We start from the raw sequence: 15,727 nt of genomic DNA on the forward strand, positions 1-15,727 counted from the left end.
GAGAGACTTAAGGCAAGCTACATGCTCGAAATGAATTACCACAAAATGACGCCACTGAGCAGCGGTGATAAGCAGTGAGGTGGTCACCTCAGCCCACGTAGCTTTTTTCACTCTCAGTGGTTCTCAACGTTAGTCCGGGGACCACCAGGGGGGTCAAAAAGGTATGTGTGTAAACCAGATTGACCCTTACTGGTTCCATTTGTAGACTCAGTTAAATTAAAGGATTTTACAGTGTACTGTATATCGAGGTAATTGATTTGATTGATTGATTGTATTAGGCAAAAACATCACAATTCAGTTAGACACTGCCTTTGACCAGACCACAGATCTAGGGTCAGCCATGTCCCACCCTGATCCATTCTGTGCTATTACTGGGAGGAAATTTTCATTTTGACATGAATTCAACATAATTAACAAAGATAATGTAATCAAACAAACAAAAAAATATCACTTATTTTACACAACACTAGTACCTTTCTGCATTGTTAAAGCTGACATGAGGTTATGCTCTGTAGCGATAATATCTGTTCCTTTTTTATGTACATAGTAACCTGTAAATGTTTTCAAATAAAAGACACATTCAACATGTGACGTTGACTTACAGAGTGGAGTTTTTCTAGATAAAATGATTATGTATATGCGAATAGAACCGCATTCTTTCACATGGTTAAAATGCATAGGCCTTTAATATCATTATGCAGTGCTTTCATTCAATGCAAATATCCTGATTATGATGGCTCAGGTCACCAGTTGCCTCACCTTAATGATCACATTTTAAGTACAGAGTAGAAAGGGGGGGGGGGGGGGGGGTCACCTGTCTAAGGGAGTAGTGATATTTACCTCCTGAAAGATGGAAAATTGTCTTTCTGTATTGCATTCATTGTATTCATATTTTTGCCCAAAGTAGGCAATCTATGGAATTACCTTTGGCTTTTTGAAGCCTCCCAGAGTCAAGTCCCTGGACCTCAGAGAGGTCAGTCTTCCAGTGGAGGGGGGAGGAGGGGACAGCCCTTTGGGCCGGCCTGGGAGCGTTCTGCTGGCGGTCAGACTCGGCCTGCTGGACCCCCCACCGCTGCCACTGGAGGAGGGGGTCCCCTGACCCAAGGCACCTGACGCACAGTCCGCATCCGACGGTTCAGTCATGTTAAGAATCAAACCTCTTTTTTCTTTGCGTCAGGTTGCGTCTTTTTTGGGCCATCTTCTTCTGTCTGTCAACCAATCGGGCAGTGTTGCCAGATTCTGTGAGAGAAATAAGCAACCAGGTCTATGAAAACAAGCCCAAAAGAAGCGACTAGGCTACGGCCTTTTGAAAATAGCCAATCTACAAGCTCACAACGCGTCGCATCTGCTATTTAAAAAATGAAAAATAAATCTTGGGGGGAAGAAAGAGGTAATTTTGGAACATTGTGGACACATTTTAAGAACACAAATCTTGTATGGGGTCCCTGGCACAAACTTTTTTCAGATGGGGGGGTCCTTGGATAAAAAACTTTTCCTCCTTTTCAAAGTCGTGCGCACGACTTTCAAAGTCGTGCGCACGACTTTGAAAAAAAAAACTTAAAAAATAAAGTTATTTGAAAAAAAAAAGTTATTTGAAAAAAAAAACCTTTCCTCCTTTTCAAAGTCGTGCGCACAACTTTGAAAAAAAAACACTCACTTAAAAAAAAAATCATCCCTCTTTACAAAAATGTCATTCTCTAAAAGATTATTCTATACACCCTTTAATAATAAAGCAACTATACAAAAAAAAAATGTTAACCCCCCAAAAAAAATTATTCCCCTTTAAAAAAAATTACACCCCCTAAAAACATTTTTTTATAGCCTCCTCCTTTTTTTCTGCCAACATATGATTTTTTTCCCCCATACCACAAACCATAAACCGCCAGCTTTTAAAAATAAAGTGACCCTTTAAAAAAATGTACCTACCCTTAAAACAATCTACCTAGTAATGTCCCTTCAGGGGCTCCGTAGGATTAGGACTCCCCAATAGGCTCTATGCACAGCCGTCATATTGGAAAGAAATTGGGCCTCTTCCTTACTTCCTTCACAGGTATTACCAATGATACTAATGAAGACTCTGTTCCATTCTGGTCAAACAGAGTCAGGGTGCTGATATTGTGCATGTTGGCTCACTGGAAACACTCTGCTACACCAGTGAGTGTCAAAGTGTGGTCCCTTGAGAGGGTTCCAAATGGCTGCCCTTTACGGGTGTGTAACTCTGAGAGTGTACAAATGGAGCCAAACGGGTCCATTTGGTTCCATTTGTACACTCTCTGAGTTATGGGGCCTTGAAGTAAAAAAGTTTGAGACCCACTGTACTCCATTAAATGGAACAGAGCCTTCATTAGTATCATTGGTACCACCTGTTAAGGAACTAAGGCTGCTGTGCATAGAGCCTAGTTATCTTTGAGCGGGTGGGCACGCAATCGGGTGGGCACGCAAACGCAGTATTCGGATTGTATGTAAGGCATTTGTGGGTCAAGCATGCACCTGTAGAGACCAGTTTACAGGATTTACGGTCCAAAAGGGCATAGGAGAGGCCTTGTATTGTACAGGCTGAGGGGCTTATGTATTAGCAGTGGTTATCTAAGTGTTTTCCAGGGACTCTCAGGGTTTCTTTAGGGGGATCTAAATTGACCCTTGCAAGTCTGTAACTCTGACGGTATACAAATGGAAATAATATATATAAGAAAGAGGAAAACATTGTGAAAATAGCAGATCTAAATAACAGATCTACAAGCTCGTAGTTGTGAGCTTATAGATCGTCTATTTTCACAATATTTATCTGTGGAACTGAGTCAAACTAAATGTAACCCCTCAACTCCTACAACTCCAAGTGCTTGTCAGGGTGGGTGGTCCCCAGTTCAAACATGATTATTTTGGGGGGTCCCCAGTTCAAATATGATTATTTTGGGGGGGTCACAGCCTGAAAAGGTTGAGAACCACTGTATTTAGAGAATGATATATACATTTTAGTAAATTGTCATCGAGCCTCTTGGCCCAAGGCTGCCTAAGGGCCCATGTTAGTCAAGGGACCCTGTATGGGTACTGGGCCCATTGGCCGTGTCTATAATAAATGGTAAATGGTGCGTTTATATAGCGCTTTTATCCAAAGCGCTTTACATAGATTTTGCATTACATTCACCCATTCACACACACATTCATACACTGATGGCTGAGGAAACCATGCAGGGCACCAACCTGCTCATCGGGAGCAATTAGGGGTTAAATGTATACATTTATATATGAGAAGCGGTGTGCAGTCAAAGCTCAGGGTATCTTCAAGGACACTCACCACCCCAGCCACAATCTGTTCGCGCTGCTACTGTGGCTATACGGCTACGGCTACGGCAAGCTCTATACCGATGTATCCAAAGCCAAAGCCACCAGATCTGTAAACAGTTTACACTGGCTATACCAGCAGTAGTGGAAAGAGTACTCACATTTCTTACTTAAGTAAAGGGATACTTCACTTTCGGGCCGGGGACACATTTAAAAAAAATATTAAAAATAAATGAAAAAAGTTATGGAAAATTCATGGCCCCCTCACACATTAGTAGGACACTGCGTGTCGTGAGGGGGCCATGAATTTTCCATAACTTTTTTCATTTATTTTTAATATTTTTTTTAAATGTGTCCCCCGGCGGAAAGTGAAGTATCCCTTTAAGTAAGAGTATCAATACCACAATGTAGAAGTACTCTGTTACGTTAAGTAAAAGGCCTGTGTTCAAAATGTTACTTGAGTAAAAGTACAAAAGTATTGGCATAAAAATGTACTTAAAGTACCAAAAGTAAAAGTACTCATTATGCAGAATGTCCCATTTCAAATGTATAAAAAATGTATCAAATGTATAAAAATCTTTTGAAAATAGCCAATCTACAAGCTCTCAATTCGTCACATCGCGACACATTGTGAGCTTGTAGATCGGCTATTTTCAAATGGACGAAATGTATGTAGGGCTGAAGTGGTTTTGTAATAATAATCAAAAGTAACTATTAACTAAAGTTTTCAAATAATTGTAGTGGAGTAAAAGTATAATATTTGCCTGAGATGTAGTGGAGTAGAAGTAAAAGTACTGAAAATTGGAAATACTCCAGTAAAGTAAAAATACCTCGAAATTGTACTTGAGTACAGTACTTGAGTAAATGTACTTAGTTACTTTCCACCACTCTACCAGACCGTTGAACAAGCACTGAGTGAGCCTGTCTGTCACCAGGGTGTTCTGACGAGACAGGCCCCAGGATTATGTTTCTGTTTATATAGGATTATATGATTGTATACTGTCACGCCTGTTAAATCTGCTACTTTAAATGCCTCATTTTATTGATATTTTCCTTAAACCGGTCGGTCATTAAATCTACTGCTATTTTAACTGTCATACTTTAACTGGCATATTTTAACTGCTACTAGTTATTTTGTTTTTTTACGTTTTTATTATCACAAACCTTATGTAGGCCTATAGGTATATTTCACACTGCCATGTTGATATCTGTTGAATCCCCCCCAATTTGACACCTCTGTATGAAGTTCTGACACAGTATTTTCTACACAGTTTCTACTAATATAAGTCATTTGTATACATTTGGTGAAATAAAAAGATTTATAATTTCACAGATAGTAGTACTGAGGACTTAAAAATCATTGTTTTATTTGACAGCCTTCTTGCCCTGCATGGCATTCGGCCTTTATGCCCTCAGAAATTGTACACCACTAAAGGCCAAATACGGCCTTGCCCATAAAATGATTAAAGGGAGAGTTCACCCCCAAAATGACCTTTTTTTCTATCGATTAGTCAGCCCATGGAGACTTGAATTCGTGGAGTTTTTTTTGTTTTTTAAGCCATAATTTGATGACCGGCACCGGTTCCGGTAGGAGACACAAAGAGTCTCCTTTGTGTCTCCTACCGGAACCGCTGCCGTTGAACTATCCCTTTAAGGCCTGGATGTGACTAAAGTTCAGTTGATTTGTTTTTAATCAAAGTGATGCTGAATGAGGGTTATGTGTTGTGGTAGGTATAATAATGAATTGCATTTTAAGAGCGCTTTTCTAAGTACTCAAAGCGCTTTACAATGGTTCATTCATTCATACATTGGGAGAATAGAATAGAAAATAAAAAATAGAAAATATAGAATAGATATACTCTCTACCACAGTGTATCTTCTGTTTATCAACACCACAACCATCATGGAACATGCTCCCTCTCCCAGTACATTATTATCCTCACTCACTCTATATTCTTCTCCCCTTAACTCTGACAGCATACAAATGGAACCAAATGGACCCGTTAGGGTCCATTTGGTTCCATTTGTATGCTGTCAGAGTTACAGACTTGTAAGGGTCCATCTAGAACCCCCATTTTCAGGCCAAGGACCCCTTAGCTGAGAGAGAGATGAAGCAATGACCCCCACTACATATATTAAATATATGCCTATTAAACTTTTTCCATAGATTTCATAGAAAGCACTATCATACAGTGTAAATTAAGGTTTTGTGTTAACTTGTATTTTCGGACATTTAACCACTTCTTAGACCGTCAATACTTGACCTTTCACTCTGTACTTGGTCTTCTCTTTTTTCCCTCTGCACCAAAACTCTTTGCTGAAAATAGCCGATCGAGCTAGGCGTTGTGAGCTTGTAGATCTGCTATTTTTGGCTAATGTTCCCCTCAGAATACGGATTCTGGGGTTCAAGGGGTTCACGTAAAAGAATGATCCTTTACCACACAAAGATTTGGTGGCCCCCCTGTAGTAACTGAGGACCCCCTAGGGGTCCCGGACCCCCTGGAGAAGACCCCTGCCCTAAAGGAACCCGGAGAGTCACAGTGGTAGAGAATCTTCTATTTATCAATGCCACAACCATCATTGAACATGCTCCCTCTCCATTCCAGTACATTATATCATCCTCACTCTATATTCTTCTCCACATTAAGATGGCCAATGTTTATCCAAACTGCCCCAGCTATAGATCGCAATCACACTCCAGCAATTTCTGGGGCGGCGGATAGCCCCGGCCTTTAACTACTAAACATTTCCTGTCATGTCCATAGTTATCTTCTCTCTCTCCTCCTTTGAACATCAAGGGACAACCTCGCACAGAGAGAACCCCCACTTTTCTTTTTTCTGTGACAAGCGTTCCAAAAATAGTATCATACGTTTTTTCCCTTTTTCTTTTTCTTGTGTCGGTGTGTGCTCAAAGATGGAGAGCCAGGGCGCACTCCACTCCAACTGAGACGCATGTGTGTGTGTGTGTGTTTGGTGTGTGTGTGGTGTGGGTCTGTGGGTGCTTCAATGTTGAAAGCTAATCCACTTGATGAGTGAGAATAGCAGTGATAATAGTACTGAGCTACCTCGCCGGCCGCTCCCAGATGTGGAACAACTGGAGTTGGGCGTCTGTGTGGTAAGTTCTCTCATCTCTCTCTCTCTCTCTCCTCCAACATGCAACATACTTTTGAGCAGTGGTGTAAAGTAACTGAGTACATTTACTCAAGTACTGTACTTATAAGTACAATTTTGAAGTTATTTTTTTTTACTTTACTGGAGTGTTTCCAGTTTTCAGTAGTTTTACTTCACTCCACTACATGTCAGAGGCAAATATTGTACTTTTTAACTCCACTACAAATTATTTGAAAACTTTACTGATTACTTGATTTTGATTATTATTAAAAAACATACATTAACCACTTCAGCACTATATACATATATACTTATATATATTTGAAAATAGCAGATCACAAGCGATGCGTTGTGAGCTTGTAGATCTGCTATTTTCAAAGACTTTATTTAATACATTTTGAAAACTTCAAATTAGTACTTTTATTTTTGGTACTTTAAGTACATTTTGATGCCAATACTTTTGTACTTTGACTCAAGTACATTTTGATTAGACCAGACTTTTACTTGTACAACAGAGTATTCCTACACTGCAGTATCAATACTTTTACTCAAGTAAAACAAAATGAGTACTTTTTCCACCACTGGAAATATGAACCACATCCGGCTCTCTCTCACACTGTATTTTAGGATGTTTAACATTGCTAGGCAGCAGAGCAGGCATGTTTAAAGGCTGTCTGTAGGCTAACAGTAGGCAGAGGCAGTTATAGGCTAACAGGCAGAGAAAAGGCTGGACACAAAGACAGACACGTATAAACTGGGGAAGGAGAGAATTATAGAGGAATCCTAGATGTTTCTGTGCCGGAAAAGTTGAGATCTAATTTGTGGGGATTCTGGGGAAGGATAGATCACAGACGGTGAGTAACTTATTGTTTTTGATCGGCTCGTTACAAGGGGGAATGCGTGGAATGGACTGGGGGACCGCCGTTTGCCGAAAAAAATAGCCGATCTGCAAGCTCACAACGCGTCGCTTCACGACGCGTTGCTTCACGACGCGTTGTGAGATTGCAGATCGGCTATTTTTCGGGCTTTTTTTTGTGGGTACCGCAGCTGTGCAACATTGTTGCGATCGGGCGATTAACCGCAAAGATTTCTCTGCAAACGTTGAAAGTGGATTCAGTGCTGCTAGATCTGAATGAGAAACTGTAGATCTCAAGATCTCCTTTTATAGATCTCTAGATGTCCTTTGTAGAAGTCAAGGAAGGCACAACGCTGACGGAAAATGTGTGAATTCTGAAGGAATTGGGTTGTTTGGAAGAACAGTTTAAAGCAACAGAAGTCCTAATGCCATACAAGCTGTGATTTGTGGTGAACGCTCGGGTATGTTTGTTGACTTGGTGACATTATACACAAACCCAATCGCACGTGTTGTTAATGTTATGTTTTGCAGGTTGTTTGTGTTGTACCTGGGTGCTCTCCATGGTGTGTGTGTGTGTGTGTGTGTGTGTGTGTGTGTGTGGGAGAGAGAGAGGGGTGCAGTTACAGTAACTTTTTACTAAAGGATTTTGCCTGCATGGGTGTTAACGTTCATTCATTTGAAAGCATTATCCACCTGCACATGATGTCATTATGTTTATGTGCAAATGCATGACCTTGTATATCATTCTTATTATCTATAGGTCAGTGGGTCAGCAACCTTTTCGAAATTAAGTGCCAATGCTATGTTTTTATTTTCTAGATAGTCAGTGTGCCATGTCAACGTTAAGTTGAATTATGACACCACATACAAAAACAATAAAAAAAAGATTTCGATTGTCCATAAACATAAAAAGAAAATGTTCTTCTTTTGAAATATTTTCTTTCCCATCAGGACATGTAATGATCATTAGACTCAGAGCAATAACCCACCTATGTCCCAGACTCCATCCCCAGTCAGAGTTAAGAGTTTAAATGAATGTAGAATTATGTGCAGGATGTAGTTTGCATACAGATGTGTGGGCACTTAATTTAATTGACTACATTTTAAAAAACATTTTATTTTAACCCATTCAATCCGGGAAGGCATCTACAAATGTCTTCTATATCCTAACAGGTTTCTGGAAAATTTATGTTGCTATATCAGTGGTGCTCAAACCTTTTCATGTCAAGGACCCCCAAAATGATATGTATTTGCCGTTCCCCGTCTCAAAATATTTAGTTCCGGGGACCCCCAGAAGCAAAGATTTGAGTCACAAATGTTCACTTTAAAAATATACATTCAAAGATTTGCAAAAACTATTTTTCAAAAAAATAGCAGATCTACAAGCTCATAGGTGCCGCGCTATGAGCTTGTAGATCTGCTCTTTTTGAATATGCCAGTGTGCCATCCTCCCCTGTGCCAATGTTGGCCCCCATGCCTTAGGTTGCCTACCCCTGATCTGGGTTCAGGTCTAGACTACACTGTTGTTCTCTATTGTGCCAGCAACTTAATTGCATTCACCTGGTCTGACAGTGTGTCCCTGCTCTAAATTAGTCCTGCATTGGTCATGGTAAAAAAAACAGCTGCACTCGGAAAACTAGAGAGAACAGGAGTGTCTCTCAAAGTGGGGTCCGGGGACCCCCAGCGGTCCCTTGAGGGGGCTCCAAGTGGACCCTTACCTAGGTCTGTTATCTGAGAGTGTACGGATACAACTAAATGGACCCTTGCTGGTCTGTTACTCTTGAGAGTGTACAAATGGAACCATTTCGTACACTCTCAGAGTTATGGGGGTCCGTAACATAATGCATACAAAACTGGGGGGTCCTTGAAATTAAAAAATAAATTTTAAGAACCACTCTACCTGAAAGCCACTAGACTACTGTAGATTTGTGTCGTTTGTCAATTTGACGGTCCTTTGTGACATTTGACTGTCCTTAGGGAATATGTGTTCAACATATTGTTCAACTGGGATGATGAATAATTGTGATGCATATTATGGTCGTACAGTATTGATGGCTTTTCCATATGAAAAGATCAGATAACACTTGAATGGTCGCTGAGGGGGGGACTGTGGTTTTTGGTGGTCCTCGGGGGGACTGGTTTTTCCCAGCAGATAGAGCTGCAAGATATAGGGCCTCAAATGTACGAGTAGCAGGCACGGTTCTACTGTAGACACAGTGAGGCTCAAGCCTTGCCTCAGTTAAGCTGTGCCTTCCCTCAGCCAGGCAGCTTTTTGTGTATTTACTATCAATATCGCCCCCTAGACTCAAGGCCGTCAAACCGCTTAACTCATTTAGACCGTGTCATTTTCAGATTTCTTTGGCTATTCAAAAACAGCAGATCTACAAGCTCGTGGAGCTTGCAGATCGAGCTTGTAGATCTGCTATTTTTGAAAAATCTTGAAAGTTTGTGCAAATCTTTGAATATGTTTTTAAAGCGAACATTTGTAACTCAAGTCTTTGCTTCTGGGGAACAGTTTTCTGAAAAACATGTTGCTATATCAGTGGTGCTCAAACCTTTTCAGATCAAGGACCCCCAACATTATATGTATTTGGCCGCCGACCCCCATATCAAAATATTTTGTTCCAGGGACCCCCAGAAGCAAAGATTTGAGTTACAAATGTGTGTGCCAATGTGTACTCTGATAATCTTTTGTGATTAGGTGTCTGTCCGTCTCCCCCTTTCACAGACCCGCTTTGCTACGTCATCATGACATACACACTGTATTAACACCACACAGAACAATGCCCGGCCTCATTTTTGTATTTTTTTCTTCTTTTCTTTAAGATTTTTTTTGTGGCTTTTTCTGCCTTTATTTGATAGTATACAGTTAGTCTGACAGGAAATGGGGAGAGAGAGATGGGGAGTGATACCCAGCAAAGGTCGCCGGGATTGGGATTCGAACCTGCGACATGCTGTCATTAGCAGCCTAGGTGCCCGGACCGCTACGCCGGCCGTCCGGGCCATCATTTTGATTCTTGAGACACCGCAATGCCACCGGCGGGAAAAAAAATAGTTTTTAGTTTGTACAGAGCAAACGTATTGTCGACGCGATGGCGCCTAAACCTGTACCACCTAGACCAGCAATCGCACGAGCAGTAGACCAGCAATCGCGCGAGCAGTAGCTCTACCGACCCCGCTAGGCTCACCACCACCTGCACTGGGGGAGAACGCAGAGGCCCCCTGTTGCTGCTTTTGCATTCATTCATACGGCGCCCATAACCCTTGGACTGCTGGTGTCTAAATAGAAAATCGGGGATCTTTCAGCTGTCGAGGAGCCAGCAACTCAACCAAAGCTATCAAACTTCCAGCTACTGAAAATGGGAAATTACGCGCATTCAAAAGCAGACGGTATCACCAATACTACCCATGGCTTGAATATAGTAAAAAAAAAACGAGACTGTTTTTTCTAAAGCATGTAGAAGACATTTCCCTGTGGTGCACTTGGGAGTTTTACAAGAGATGGGTTCAACAATTGGAAAGATCGGGGAAATGCCTGCACCCCCTCCCCTCCTCTCCTCTCCTCTCCTCTCCTCTCCTCTCCTCTCCTCTCCTCTCCTCTCCTATGGTCCTGTGTTGCCACTTACCTTATATGTACATACCAGCTGCTTTTTATATGTTTATATACAGTATGTACATAATACATGTCTTAGATTTTTCAACCTGTTTCTCTCCTATGTTTTTCTCCTTGCTCTCTCTCTCCCTCTCTACCCCCCCCCCCCCCCTCACATTTTCTTATCAGAATCAGAATCAGAAAACTATGTAAACCATGTACGATGGAGCTGGCATTTTCCACTCTGACAAACATTTGGGAGTAGGACATAGTGTCGGTTGTCTCTTAACAATTGTATTTTTTATTTTTATTTGTATTGTTGACATTGTTTTCCCTGCATACATTTTATTTTGTATTTTCAAAGATGCATTGGGATATCAGAGGCACTTGTGTAACTGTACCTTTAAGGTCACTTGACTTGACCATTGTCAGCACAAGCTGTCTCCTGTTTTGATTATCACATACTGGTTTCTGATTGGATGTAAACATACCTGTCTGACATGTATTTAGTGATGTTGTTGTCAGCCTGTTTGAATCAAACCTGAGGAAGGTCTACACGACCAAAACGTTGTTGTTGCATCATTAAAACTTCTTTTGACCGTGCAAGTGGCAGTGTGCGGGTATATCTCTCCAGATTGATCTCATACTTATCAAAAAACTATGTATGCTAGCTAGAGCTGGTACAAAAACAAATTTCACCCACTTCTACACACCTCTAAACCTGTGATGTGACAATAATGTTGACTCTCCTCTCCTCTCCTCTCCTCTCCCGGACCCCCCCATCAGCTATGGCTGAAGATGTCTGTGAACTCTGACAAGTCGTCCTGTGTGCTGCTGTCTCCGCGGGACTCCAGGTCGTCCTGCATCTTCCATCCGGCCGACGAGAAGGATGACATCCCCGGAGTGGGAGAGGACAGGTGGGTCACTGTAGTGGGAGAGGACAGGTGGGTCACTATTAGTGGGAGAGGACAGGTGGGTCACTGTAGTAGGAGAGGACAGGTGGGTCACTAACTATAGTAGGAGAGGACAGGTGGGGCACTATAGGTTCGCCGCAAGGCTCCCATTTAACCCTTTAACACATTCCACGCCAGAGTTTAATCTCATAATGTAATCACCAGTGCCAGCGTTTTATTGTTGTTTTTTTGTTTTATTCACGTCGCCACAGACCTCGTTAAATCCCTTAAGACCGAGCATTAAACTGTTTGTAAACACAGTGGCGATCCCACTGTGTCGCCCAGTGAAATCCCCTTCAAAAACCGAGCCGCCATCTTGTAGTTACAACGGTTTATGTGAAACAGCGATCAGCGACGAGAAAAACTACAAACGAGAAAATGGCGTTTTAGTGTCCGCTTTAGAATGGAGGCCGATGGGATCGGCAAAACCGGATCCCGGATAATTCCGTTTCCGGTGGTGCTACAATGAAATGTCTCGTATCGAAAGTGAAAAAAAGTGCAATGTGAACTTAAAAAAAAAAAGACCACTTCGCGTAGGTCTACGCGATTGGCACGTGGCGGCTTTAAATAGGTTCGCGTAGATCTACGCGATTGGCAGTCAATGTGACCGGGAATACATCATTGTCATTGTCATTTCAGATTTTTAGCTATAACCATTATTTTATACTTTGGCTATTCAAAAATAGCAGATCTGGAGATTCTACAAATGTCTTCTAAATCCTAACAGTTATTTTTTTTTTTTAATCTTTTTTCTTATGTAGCTGTAATATCAATGGTTCTCAAACTTTTTTTCATGTCAAGGACCCCCAAAATGATGTATATGTCCGCGGACCCCCCCCCCCCCCAATGTATATTCAAAGATGTGCACACATTTGCACGATTTTCTTTGAAAAAATATCAGATCTACAAGCTCTTGCGTGGCACCCTGCTATGAATAGCCCAAAGCATAAAATAATGGTTAAAGCTAAAAAAAATCTGTGTGTGGCTTTAAACCCATTATATGAATCCTGTGTGTTGAGAGCTTGTTCTCAATGAGTCATTAAAAAGCTCTGCTGGTCTACATGAAGATGACTCGTTGCAACGTGTTTTACTTAGTGTAGACCTGGCAGATGTCTTTCCTCATTCAGCAGACTTATCTGTCTGTCTTCCGTCCTAAACAAGCCCAGAGGATTAGCCAACAATGTCTTAATGCCTATTCATATACGTCACATTGTGACGTTAACTGGAAGATCAGTGCTTGTGGGCAAGAACAGGTCATCGTGTTGAGCATTTGGGCGGTGTTGCCTAAATGCCCAAAAATAGTGACGCCAGGTTGAAAGTGGTTCAAAAAGCCTGGAAATAATACAGTTATACAATAAGTCTAAAAGGATAACACGAAAAGCCCTGAGGGATAGTTTCCATTGTGGTCCTGTGTATTCAATTCATCAAGACATATAAAGAATACAAGAGATGCAATACTAGGAGCAATAAAAGTATATTTACAGAAAAAACATTGCAGGGTCATTTCTTTAGGCAGACTAGAAGACCAGTTGCAGACAGGTGCTCTTTTATGGTGGTTTTGAAGGAGGGTAGGGAGTTGCACTTATTGCTGGCTGTTGGTAGGGCATTCCACATTCTGGTGGCATAATGGTAGAATGAATGGGTACAACAAACTGTCAGACGCGGTGCATTGGCACACAGTGGACTGACGCGGCGCGTTGTTGGCTACACAGCGGACCACCCTGACGGTGTCTCCGTCGGGCAAGATCCTACATAAACCCGGGGAGATTTGGGAGCCCCTCCCTTTGCAGCGTGCAGGTTGAGACAAACCGCTGGATGAAACCCAAACACACACGTTCCAGCCAGCCCACGTGCCCCTAAAACCCGCTGTACCGTGACAGCCTGATGTACGCTCGGTTGCGCATCACGTCTCGCGCCGAAAGCAGACGATCTACTGTACAAGCTCACAATGTGTCGCAGCGTTGGGATATTTGTAGGTCGGATTTTTTTTGGTGTGAGATGCCGGCGCACAATGTCGTAAAACTCAAGATGTCAACACGCACTGATTCACTGACTCACTGATTCACTGACTGACTGACTGACTGCTGACTATGAGATTCAATTCAAAGAGGCCTCACAGGTAGTTTGTGGCGCCGACTCAGCAGACCTTGAGGCCGAGGAGTCGCGCCCGAGCGCCTCCAGGCGCGAGTGCCCGCGGCGACCGGCCGATGGTCTGCTAGTCGACTCAGCGCCGTCCGAGTTATGTACCGATAGGCATAGAATCGTAAATAACATTGGTGGGGACTGCGTTTGCCCCACTGACTGTGTAATTAAACCTACATAGACTATTTCTGTTTTAAAGGTTTGTGATTTCTATTTGACTGTGCAGGGCAGAGGCGTCAATTCTCTGAGTCATGGTAACAGCATACCCTCGGATTTAAAATTATTTCCACTATTTCTTAATTCCATTTAAAGATGTGTTTACATTATATTTTATAACTAAGGGATAGGTGCTATAAGGTTACAAGCTTGGAATCCAGTTAGCATATCTACAGTTCTGCTGTTCACACCTCCATTTTGGAAGACAATGAGCTCCCTGTTGATGGCCCAATTGCTGATGGCTCTTGGTATCAATGTGTCTTCATTAATATTCTCACTAACTCAACAATGAGATCTCCCACTCAACTCTGTGGTTTGATGTAGGTGATCAACTCCATTGTTTAGTTTAGTGAGAATTTGTGAAGGGTTTCAGTTCTGTTGGGCAGTTTAAAAGTTTAAACCACCTGGATATTTTGTGCTAAGTCTTGTGATCCATTCTTTTTCATGGAATCTTCTCTGTCCAATTGTCCAGCGGTCATTGTATTCCAAGCCACATACCTTTATAGCCTCAATTCCATGTGTCATAAAGTGTTGAACAATTAACAAATGGGTATCCTTTTCATTATTAATGGTATATTTATGTTGGCTTATTCTAATTGCTATGGAGTTGCTCGTCAGCCCCTGACTGACTGACTGACTGACTGACTGACTGACTGACTGACTGACTGACTGACTGACTGACTCACTCATTGTCTCTAACAAAATCCTTGATGACACAACATTTAAATTAATGATAGTAATTTTGTCAGAGGAATGTTGGTAACACTAAGACACTATAGTACAGTCTGATGCTGTGTTCTGTGGCATTCCGTAGTACAATGCGTAAGTTGGGAATGCATATGCCACACCTGTTTATGCAATACCCGTGTGCCTTGTACTTGTTGCCTGTTGAGTACCCGTTGTCAGAGTACCCAGTTCGGTACCCACTACCAACATGACCGATCTAGTAAATATGATCGAGAAACGAGGATCCCTGATTGTTTTATTGCGTGTTGATGACATACATGGGCATAAATGGCAGACAGATTCGCAGACGAGAACTTATGTCGGTGCAGCGGTACAAATGTAACGCAAAGCTTACCCAATCTACAGTATGCAGCTGATGCCTACACACACCAGAGATGTCCACGAGTCTCTGAGCTCGAGTCCGAGTCAAGTCTCAAGTCTTTGAGGCTCGAGTCGAGTCAAGTCTCAAGTCTTTGAGGGTTGAGTCGAGTCGAGTCCGAGTCAAGTCTCGGGTCTTTGAGGCTCGAGTCGAGTCGAGTCTCAAGTCTTTGAGGCTCGAGTCGAGTCGAGTCTCAAGTCTTTGAGGGTTGAGTCGAGTCGAGTCCGAGTCAAGTCTTTGAGGGTCGAGTCCGAGTCAAGTCTCGAGTCTTTTTAAAGTCTTTTTAAAAAATAAAAAAATGGGGGGGGGGGGGGGGCATAGATGTAAAAGTATAGACAGGTCATAATAAATCACATTAGATTCACAGATTAGAGATTTTATGTATTTTCCCCACAATTTATTTTCATTCAAATGAAATGTGATTGAACTTGCACTAATAATGACTTTAGTTGATTTTTCACTCTTTAAAA

General features: G+C 41.9%; 1 protein-coding gene across 3 annotated transcripts in view; it reads left to right on the top strand.

Annotated features, from left to right (window-relative positions):
* Positions 1-6,247: 6,247 nt before the first annotated feature.
* The window catches only part of ankfn1a (ankyrin repeat and fibronectin type III domain containing 1a), a 235,871-nt gene continuing 226,391 nt past the window's right edge, over positions 6,248-15,727 (top strand). The window contains exons 1-2 of one of the 3 annotated variants that reach the window (XM_080454570.1): positions 6,248-6,397; positions 11,628-11,758. In XM_080454570.1, the coding sequence (XP_080310696.1) occupies positions 6,311-6,397; positions 11,628-11,758 (218 nt within the window). In that variant the 5' untranslated portion in view covers positions 6,248-6,310. Of the gene's footprint in view, positions 6,398-7,111; positions 7,248-11,627; positions 11,759-15,727 lie in introns of those variants that run through there. The other 2 variants (XM_080454571.1, XM_080454572.1) reach the window with 2 other exon arrangements.

The sequence above is a fragment of the Gymnoscopelus braueri genome (genome assembly GCF_963280865.1).
Source record: "Gymnoscopelus braueri genome assembly, chromosome: 17".
Lineage (NCBI taxonomy): Eukaryota > Metazoa > Chordata > Actinopteri > Myctophiformes > Myctophidae > Gymnoscopelus > Gymnoscopelus braueri.